Here is a 10961-nt window from a genome sequence, read left to right on the forward strand (position 1 = left end):
CTGTTAAACAGCTGTAATAAATGGATATATTGTTTTTTAAGCTTAATTCAGTAATCAGGTGGTAGCTATAAGAGTGTTGTTGATTAATTAATTATCTTGCATAACTTGAAAGGAACCTGAGTTTAAGTCCAATCAGTTTAGACTGTCTCTCTGTTTTGTTTATTCTAGTGCTTTGCAGTTTTGTTTTCTGAGGGAACATAAATTAACTCAGAATACTCGGGCAACTGTTAAAGCAAAGGTATTTTTTAAAATGTTATCCAAAAAAAGCAAGAATTCATAGCTATTAATATAAAAAAAATGCTAAGTGTAGAATTGATATTGACTGATAACTTGTAGATCACAAACACCTCAATTTATAGAATTCATGGGGGGGATACACATATGTATTTGCCAGAAATTCTTAGTCTGTAGCTTCAATATCAAATTTAGTTTGGCATTTTACTTGTTTTTTTTTTTAAAGCTTCAGTAGAGGTTCAGACAAATTAAATGTATGGGTGAATTTGCATTTCTCCCTGAATGTGATCCTGGTATATATTTTTTTAAAATTACTACTACCACCACCACCAGCCTGTTCCTTCCCACTGCAGCTCAACCAAAAAAAACCTCCAAATAGATCCTAAAAAAAAAAAAAAAAGAAAAATTTGAATAGAGGAACTGTAGAGGTTTAAACAACTACTAATCTTCTGATAATTATATCAAGGGGATCCTTTATTTCAAAACAAAGTACAACCATGAGCAAACACTCAGAATTGTTGGTGAATCAATACAGAAACTAAATGGACCGCTACCGCTGCACACATTGATACTATTCCAGATCAAATGACTTCTCCCACGTTAGGGGGCAGAGGTTTTCTTGCCATGTAATACTGTCCTTTTATTTTGTCATTTAAAAAAAAAAACAACCCTCTAGTTCATAGTTTCTTAGTGTATTATTATTTGAAGTACTTAATGCTTAAATAAGTACCACCCCACCCGCCTCCTCCCCCCCGCCCAAAAAAAAAGGTCACAGGTTTGGGAGATCGTGGTCCACATCACTGTAGTGCCTTGTCTGAAGAGAAGCTCAGTCTGTGGACTAGCACACTGCTGTTATTGCAGACTCATGACAGCTAATGCTAGGAAGAAGGCATGTTGTTAGAAGGCTAGAGACCTGCTTGTGCAGTAGAGACCTCTTGGAGATCCACAGATTTTAAATGTTGAAAATCTCCAGGTTTTTTTCCTAAATCCCAACTTATGCCTTAATAACTAGAATATTGAATGGCCTTGTAGATGCTCTGGATGCTCTTTTTAATTTCCGAGAGGTTGTGTGCTCATCCCAGTGAGGAATGGGAAGGACTGATCCTGTGAAATTTTCACAAATATTTGAAAACAATTAACCATCCAATACTGTCTCAGTACGCAGAATTATTTTCAGAGAGGTGTTGTGTTATTACTACAAAGAAAATTGTTAGTGGCAAATTCCACTTTTGTACAAGCGTAGTTCTGTGTATGTCATGTCACCACATCTGTCCTGTATGGCATTTGTCAATGAATCAAATGTAAAAACTTCTCTAAATTGGTACGTTTTGTTTGAAATACATCTGAGCTTGTTTCATAAATTTATCCTGCCTTCAGAACCTGAAAAGATCCTGAAAAAATTCAAATTTAGGGACTACTTAAAAGAAGAAAAAGATGTAGTTGTTGGAAAATAAATGTTTACCTTTTCTTTCTAGGTCAGAAGACTTGTCTCCACCTACATGGTGTCTTTCCTTACCTCTATGTACCATATGATGGTTTTGGACAACATCCAGAATACTATCTTCGTCAAGTGGCTTTCAGCATCGACAGAGCACTTAATGTGGCTTTAGGCAGCCCATCTTCTACTGTTCAGCATGTTTTCAAAGTGTCATTAGTATCTGGAATGTAAGTATGACCTGACAGGACTTTTGGTTATTTGTTTTGGAGTGTTTTTGCAGTTGTGCTACATAGATGCACTATGGGCTTGGGTGACTGTGGTGCTTTTCCTTTTCCTTTCCGGCCCATGTGTGTCTTCCTACAGGCCTGTACAACTACTAACTAACTTCTTACGTGCTTTGACTTTAACATTATCCACAGGCTTTCTCCCAAACGCTTGACACAACCTTTTTTTCTTTTTTTCCTGAACTTGGATCCTAGTGTCTGCAGTTTTGTCAAATCTGTTCCTTTTAGCTTTTTCTGTCTCTAATATTACAGCAATACTTTCCAGCCAGCATTTTCTATCTGTCAACGTTATTCTAGGTTCGCTTCTTGCAGAAGCCTACTTCTAGATCTTCTTTTCTTTGTACTTCCAAGGTGGCCCCTTTAGGAAGCACATCACAGAGACCGTCAGGTCATGTTTATCCATCTGATTGTCCCAGCAGCACAGGCCGTGGAGTGGAGGCCCTTAAACATTCATTTACTTACCTGTCAAGCTGACTGTTGTGGTTTACTTGGTGTAGCTTTCTCCTACTGGTGGAACTATATGCTAACATTGAATGTTAACATTTCAAGGATTCTTTTGGTTTTGGGGGTTTTTTTAACTTGCATAATAAACAAGGACTGAAAAATACGTGAAATCATAGTGAATAGTAGGAAGCTGTCCTGGAGGAACACAGTTAGTCTTTACGCACATTGAAATTTTCATCTTCAAAATAATGTAAATGCTGATTTTGAGTACTGTACATCACTGGCTCTTACTTATTTTTTCATACACTTTTAAATATGTTCTTTTTAACTCTTAGGTTTAGGAAGATAATCTTTCTGTTCCCAGCCAGTTTTAGCGATATCTCCTAGATATCGCTAGTGAAGTGGCTGCAATAACTTCTTTTAATTTTTAAAGGGAACCTTTTGATGTGTTTTTTGTGGTAAGAAGGAAAGTAACCCACCAGATTTCTTATTTTTGTTCTTGTGAATTTAGTATAGCTGTTCATCTCAACAGTGAAAGCTGGGCAGAGTAAACTGCAAAGACAATCTTTCCCTGAATACCTAACAGAAATTGTAATACATCTTAATATTTATCTGGGTAGATAGACATGCTTGTGTCATCTCACAGATCTATTTGTTTTCTTCTATTCTGTCCTGAGTTGGGTCCTGCTCATAGATATTATAGTGTTTCTGTGGTGAGAAACGTGTATTTTTCTTCACATCTTGGAGATTATCATATCCCTTCTCTCCTCTATTAGTAGGAAAATTGTTATGTAATAAAGATGCTTGATAAACCGTTGTTAAGTTCAACATAAAATTTTTGTTTCATGGACTTAACAAACATAGTAGGGGTCCAGGAATAAAAAAAGAGGTGAAATATGCTCTGACTGTGCATTGTGAAGTTCAAGTAGATGTTCGTAGCTAACCTCAGATGTGTTGTGGATCTTGCTCTCCCTGCTGCTGTGTCCTTGTGAGTATGGATCACTTGCCATCCAAGTGCTGACTTTTTTTTAAAGTAGCTTTTAGTTTACATGCCTACAGCACACTGAGTCATTATACCTCAATGTATATAACCTGTCATTAGGTTTATACTTATACTCTTTCTTACCTCTGTAAGAAAGAGATTGATTCACTACGCAGGGTATGATCTCCTCATTTTCAGCTTAACAGCGTTAAGTTTGTTGTTTCAACTTGGCTCAGTTTTAACCTCATAAAATTTATTTTTAAACAGTTCTTTCCAGCTTTTGGAGGTTTTAAATGTATGCATATGTAGCCATATTAAGGCTAGTAATATTAATGCTGTAGTTGTGTGGTTCTGCTGAGTTTGCATTTAATTTAGCACTCTCTCTTACTGATGAACGTTTTTTTGACTTAGCAGGTAAGCATCTCAGCTGCATTTTTTTTTATACTTCTTAGATCAAGATTTAATTTTATTTTGTAGAGGTAACGTGTAAATGTATGCCTTCCTGAGTTTCTGTGCGTGTTGATTGTGATTACTGCAAACCGTAGACTTCTTGCGTTCACCCCGTGTGTTGAATTATGGCCTGTTTCCTTAACATGCTGTTTTACAAGCATGTTAGATTAGATTAGAATTCTAGATGCTGAAAAGTCAGTAATTCAGTCAAGTAATACCAGAAGTAATGCTGCCTGCTCAACCTCAGTGTACTCGTGACATATTCATTATGCTATGTATTCTATAATTGCATTCTCAAATCCTATTTTCTTCAGGATTCACGCCTCATTTAGTGCATGAGGTGATTAGTAATCATTGAAAAGAGGCAGCACTCTTTTAAGCTGTTCTCATTGTTGGCTTATTTATATTGCACATCTGGTGTTTACTCATTTACACCTGACCTGCAGAATTGATGTCCATAAGGGCTTTGTTACAGCCTTTATCAGAAAGGCTGAATGCTGTTTTTGAAGCAGTCCAGCACCAATAAATTTATTAAAAGTACTATTATGATGGTGTGTCATCAGCATGCTTACATGTAGGGAAAGTAAGAAACAATGTCAGAAATGCCTTCTAATTTCACTTTTTTTAGATACTTTGACACACATAGGGCCTCTTTTTATCCTTATATAGTAATGGAGTGCTCCCTTTTGGCCTGATGCATGGGAATTTTCGTTCTCCTGGATATGAAGTTAATCTTCTAATTTATTTTCCCTGGATTTTAATACTCTATAGTAAAATGCGGTCGAATAAATGCCACAGAATAACTGGCTACTTGCTTTTACTTCTTCCTCTCCAGGCCTTTTTATGGTTACCATGAAAAGGAGAGACAGTTTATGAAGATCTACCTTTATAATCCTGCCATGGTAAAAAGGTAAGGATATAGCGATAGGAAGTTCTGGCTGAGTTCCTTCTATCTTGAATTAAGACTTCAATGTTGAAGCAAGATTCACCTACACCTTAACAAAATAAAAGCAACAAAATTATTGTTAAATTTTTCAAAGCACGTAAGAAAACTGCATATTTTAAGCACACCAAGAGTCTTTTTAAAGCAGTAGCGTGTTAGGAAAGCAAGACCAAAATATACTTGCCTCTAGTTGTATTAACTGTGTTTCTTGAACACTTGAACAAATTTGTGTCAGGTTACTTTTCTTGTTACTCTGAAGGAAAACAATGTAGAACTCTTTCATGGATTATGAAGTAGATTTTGGTAGGTTTTAAGCTTTTAAATTCCAGCACCCATTATTAAATTTGAAATATGCTTGGAAAACTGGATAGTTTTAGTTATGAGACAGGTTCTCTGATTCTCAATACAGTAATGTTCTGTTAAATGAAAGCACAGTTGATTTCAATCTTACTGTCACAGTAGTTAAATTCAGCTATAAACAAGGAGGAATTGTTTCTCAAGCACAAACTGAAATCCCCTGAGTGTGTAGCATTACTGTAACTGTTCTTTTTTAAAGATCTAATATATGATTATAAGATAGGATTGTCTGGTCTTTATTCTAGGCTAGTAAAATTGTGTATGATTTTAAATTTCTGTCTTAATGTATATGAATGTATGACACGACAGTTGCTTCAAACTTTGGAGCTTGTTATGTTTGAATTACTCCTATGCAAATAAGGATTGACTCTTCACTTAAATTTTTCCTTTAATTTTCCTTTATAAAACTTTGATACATTTAGAAATGCTTAGTGCTTTTCCTTGATATATAAATATAAATCCTGTCGCTTTGAGATAAATTTATCGCACCAATTCATAGTTATCCATATACCTGCGGTTATTTTTTTAATGTGTAGATGTTTAAAAGAGCAGATTTGCCACATTTCTAAGAAGCTGCTAAAATAATGGTTCTGTGTATACAGTATGTAACTTTAAAGCCATGCAGGACTTCTTCAGGTATACACGTCAAGGAGAACTAGAGAGACTTTCAAAGTAATTACTAGCGTGTAGACACCCAAATATTGAATCGTTATTAGCAGAGGTAATTTTAGTGGGTCTGTTACTGTGAAAACAAAATTCTTAAGTAAAATACAACTAAGGCAAAATTTAAGAAGTTTAAGTATTTTATATTTTGAGAAAATCAAGTATCAGTATTGCTGTATTGGAGTAATTTTTGGTTTATGTCCTAATGTGTCTTTAATTTTAGAGTATGTGAGCTTCTGCAAGGTGGAGCCATAATGAACAAATCTTACCAGCCTCATGAAGCCCATATTCCCTACCTCCTTCAGCTCTTTATAGACTACAACTTATATGGAATGAATTTAATAAATCTGGCTGCTGTCAAATTCAGAAAGGCAAGGAGAAAAAGTAAGGTCTTTCTTTCTTAAGGGCAAATTAATGTTTTGAAGGCTAAAAACTACCATTTTGAACAAAGTATCATGAACTGTCAGACTTTTGCTGTAGTTTGTGGCTGTATAGGTATCGTGTGTTGTTTCCCTATAGTTTGCTTTCTGTGTCAAAACAAAGTTCATGTGTAGGTTTCTGACACTTTCCTTTTTTTGTGCCTGTGTATTGGGATGGAGGAATAGTCTGCTTCCTGAAATGAGATGCTGTATGGCAAGAAACACGAGTTCTGTCGTCAGTGCAGCTGTGACCGTTTTCACAGGGTGACCGCACCTCTTTTCCAGTTAGAAGATTAAAAATAGTTGATATTTAGTTGAAGAATTTACAGGAAGCATAGCATACTAATACTGTTGCTTTGATGGTTTTGACATTTGTTTTTGATCCCCATATCAATTATAATTCCTTCTTTTTTGCTGCAGTAGTGTCTTTACAAAATTGTGGCTAATCATTATGTTCATCATCATATGTCATGTTAATCATGACCAATAATGGTTTTGATTAAACCGCTTGTGTTTGTACTAAGGTCATTTGCTTTAAGGTGAAATTCGAAATGTAAATGTCTGAGCCACAGAAGCATTTAAAATTTTCATATTAAAAAATTAGTTTGGCATTTTGAATGTATACACTTACATAAAAATTAAGTTTGGCAAGAACATCCATAATGTTTGGCAAGAACATCCATAATGTTATCTAAATGCTTCGATATAAAGGGGAGATAACAGTAGGAAAACGGTCATGTCTTTGGTACTTAACATTTAGAAACATAAGTATTGTTTTACTTCAATTATAATTCCTAATTGCTCCTACAGCTAAAGCAAGAGTTAAAAAGAATGGTAAAGTATCACTCTGTAAAAGCAAGAAGTAAGAATCATGCTGACTTTAATTTTGTCCCATTATTTTTATGCATATGTATATTCAGAGAGCAGTAGGTTTGTGGGTGAGATTTCAGAACTGACTCATCTAAAGAAAAATACTCTTTTCACACTCAACGACAGGCCACACTTTTTGCTGGTTTCAAAACTATAGGAAGACAAAAGCTCAATCACAGTCAGAGCATCTTCAGTATATTCTGACCTGAGGAGGTATAGTCAGGTACCTTCAGTCTTCCAAGCATCGAAAGCAGCCTTCTGAAGGTGTGCAGTATAATTGTATCAAGTAGTTGCTCCCATTCTTTTTCTATAGCTCTTTTCCTTCTCTGTCAGACGGTACATGAAAGACATAAGCTATTTATATTCTCTTTCATCATTTATTTAAGGATGCAAGACCTAGGTCTTGAATGGGAAGAAGAGGGTGAAAGAGGAGCACGGGCTGAGAGGAGTGGACTTTTCCAATAGGGGAGAATCCAGTAGGATAAAACCAAGAAAATGACAGACTATCTTGTCCTGCCTTGATTTGTAGGTCAGACATCTGCCTTCACTGCAGGTTTCCACTTACTGCTACTGCCACCTGGAATATTGTGTGTTCTCTTTCAGCTCACAGAGAAGGAAGAGAAAAAGTGTGAAGTAGAATTTAGTGTCATCTTTGGTTTCTAATTTCCACTGGGATCTGACCTGAGGACCCAGACAGTTGGGAATTCTGAAGTTTACGTTGGACTCTGCATGATTTACTTTGAAACTTGTGCAAATAGGAAAGATTGAATTTAGGTTAAGATATGAGTACAGCACAGCAAATGTAATTCTAATTACGTCAGTGTGTTGAGAATATATTTTTCTTTTTATATGTATCTTCATGTTAGGAAAAAAGTTACATTACTTAAATGATAGCACAGTTACTTTTTGAAGATGGTATCATGCATTTAGGAGCATTTGGACTAGCAGTATTAAATAGTAATAAATGCGATTATATGATGATATGTGGAAAAAAAATAATTTAAAAAAATTGCCGCATAAATCAATTAATTGCTTATTCTGGTTTTCTTTCCAGGTGATGTATCAGGTGTAAGTAAACGTCCTAGAATTCATTTGCCAGAAAATTCAAACAACGTATCTTTCATTGAATGGGAAGAAGATGAAATACCAAGGTCAGCATGCCAAATTGTTCTGTATGCTGGGTTTTCTTATATACGGCAGTTTGTAAACCCTGCAGCATTCCGGACTCATTTAAAGGACCCTTATATGTCTTTTCTGTTCAAAACAAACAAACAAAAAAAGCCAATCTGGCACAGATGATTGCTGTTTAATTTCTTTATATAGTTTTGATCATCTGACACTTTTTGGTATATAGTTGTAAATATCTGTCTGGGAGATAACAATAAGAATATATGTGGCAAATTCAGGTTTCTTGCTTTCGGAAGATAAGTCTCTAGCTAATGACTTCTCATGAAAAGGTAAGCAAGTTTAGTTGTTATAGAGAGAACTTACATGAGTTCACAGATTCTGGCTTTGTAATAATCCTTAACTGTGAATAGTGTGCTGTCACAGTATTCCAGTTTGTCCTTTCCAAGCTACCTAAGAACCTCTGGTTAGAATTTTCACGTCTGATGAACCAGTGTCTGGTTCTACCTCAATCTGTATAGCTTACCCATAGCAAGTTCATTCTTCAAGCTGCTTCCTAATGTTTGACCGGTCCTGTAAATGCTTTGTCATCTAGTAGTCTCCGCAGCCTTTGAATAGTTCCTGAAATTCTTCTCTGAGTATTAGGCTTAATATGTCATGCTGCTTGCTGGCGTTATGTACTGGGAGCATTTGCTTCCCCAGTAGAACATAAGTGCACAGAACTGTGGTTCAGATTTTTCTCATGTGCAAAGACTTGTGCTTGGGCGAAGTAGCATCTATTTTTCTGATTCTACTACTCCTAGTTTAAGGAGGATTTGAAACAACATTCGTCTGATAGTTGTATTGTGATTTTTACTTGTGGTCAATTCATGTACCATTTTTCTTGGACTCGCTGTTCTCCTTTTTGGCTGCCTACTTTGTTCATAGTCCATTTCAACCTTCATTTGCCTCAGTTATGTAAGCTGAGTTACCTCACCTTTGCAGGGTTGCATCCTAAGTTAGACCAGGATTATCTGATGCTACCTTATACAGATCTGGGGAAGGCAGATAAAAAGAAAGCGAACCCAGAGAAGGGTGTCAAACCCAGAGAAGGGTGTGCCCAGCACAGCAGGAGCCAAGGGTGTTGTCTCTGCCAGCAGTCACCCTCATGGCTGTATCCACAAGCCTTCTACACTTGTTTATACGGCCAGGGCTGTAGCATTTCGCTTGTGCCAGTCCTCCTCTGGCTCTCACACACCTTCCAGCAGTGGGATGATAGCAGAAATGGGGCAAATACCAAGCCTGCCCCTTTCCCTAGCATGCATTCTCTGTACTTGTGCCAGTAGAGATTTCTTTGTTATATGTAAAGCCCGAATACTACACACTATACCACGTGAGTTCTCTCTAGCGCCATATGCAGTGATACTGGTACGCCTCTCCTTGATGTGCTTCACAGTCTCATTTACCATGCCACTTTGGCTTATAAACATTTTAGGATTTATTAGCCCAAGATGTTTTTCTCCTTTTCCACCTCATAGTCTTCCATTTGGAATAGCTTATAAGTTCATGTATGGTCTTGCATCTCATGTTCGAATTTCATGCTGTTTCTATTATTCTACTTCCAAGTTACCCTGCTTGCATTTCATGATACTGTGTATCCAGTTATGCCTACCGGCTTGCCTTAGCAGCATGTTTTATTAGTACGCTCCTGCATTTCCTGACACCAGTATTAATGATGTGTGAGGTAAACTCACTCTCGGAAACTGGTCTATATTCAGTTCTATGAATTCTGTATCAACCCTCAGTCTTTCCTATATAACCAATAGGAATTGGCCAGCTCTTACAATGCTTTAATAATTTAGGAACTAATTTATATCTCCTCCAACTGAAATTGTTTCCCATTTAATACTTGTCAAGCGTTCCTTTTTCTGGAAAATTAATCATTTTATTAAAGGTGTTTTAGCACGGCTGTCGCACATGTGCTGTAGGATGGACATGCCACTGCCAAGTAACAAACCTAAGCTCCTTTCCATTCCTGATTTTACTCTGTTCTGTATATACAAAAAATTAATTGCCTGTTAGAATTTCTCCTGGATTATTTATGGGAGGCATCAACTTAAAACAGTGTTCTTGTAATCAAACCCATACTGCAGTTTGTCCCACTTTCAGATTACCTTTCTGCTTTATTTCCTTCAAAATTCTGAAAACCTGTATCTAGGTTGGTTTAACAAGCCTGTGATCGTCATGATCAACCTTGCAGAGGGTGAATTTGACTCAGATAGTGTATGAGTTGTCTATCCAAGGAAACCCTTGTAACTGTTTTCTAAAATAATTGTGACACAGATTTTTAATTCTTGCAGTCTGCAGCATTACTTGGTATCTGTAAAGCTGCCCTCCTTCATTTCTGTCTTTCCTTAACAAAGTATGTTCTGTATGCCACACAGTTGGTTTCTATGTACAGCTAGATCTACAGCTAAACTGAGTTTAAGTTTCATGTGCAGAACTAGCACAGTCCCCTCACTTTATTATCCAGTCTTCTTGAGTTCCTGTTGAGATGTCTAACTGCTTTGTGAACTGTTCAGCAAAAAATTTTTACTTACTGTATTTCACCATTTGGCTGCTATTTCCAGCAGCATTTGGAGTTTCTCCCATGAATCAGTCCTGAACTTCTAAGTCTTTGTCTTTTATATTCAGTACGAAGATCTCGTAAATTTTTCCCCCCACCTGCATGCTTCAGTTGTTGTTCTTTCAAGAAAAAGCAGAAGAGGGAAAG

At 36.5% G+C, this 10961-nt stretch overlaps 1 protein-coding gene across 1 annotated transcript in view; it reads left to right on the forward strand.

Moving 5' to 3' along the window:
• Positions 1–1709: 1709 nt before the first annotated feature.
• Positions 1710–10961, forward strand: part of REV3L (REV3-like, polymerase (DNA directed), zeta, catalytic subunit) — a gene marked incomplete at its 5' end in the record, with an annotated part of 72593 nt that continues 63341 nt past the window's right edge. The window contains 4 exons of the mRNA XM_010142996.1: positions 1710–1899; positions 4668–4742; positions 6019–6179; positions 8139–8235. Of these exons, the coding sequence (XP_010141298.1) occupies positions 1710–1899; positions 4668–4742; positions 6019–6179; positions 8139–8235 (523 nt within the window). The remainder of the gene's footprint in view (positions 1900–4667; positions 4743–6018; positions 6180–8138; positions 8236–10961) is intronic.

This window comes from Buceros rhinoceros, unplaced genomic scaffold, assembly GCF_000710305.1.
Source record: "Buceros rhinoceros silvestris isolate BGI_N320 unplaced genomic scaffold, ASM71030v1 scaffold12469, whole genome shotgun sequence".
In the NCBI taxonomy this organism is placed as follows: domain Eukaryota; kingdom Metazoa; phylum Chordata; class Aves; order Bucerotiformes; family Bucerotidae; genus Buceros; species Buceros rhinoceros.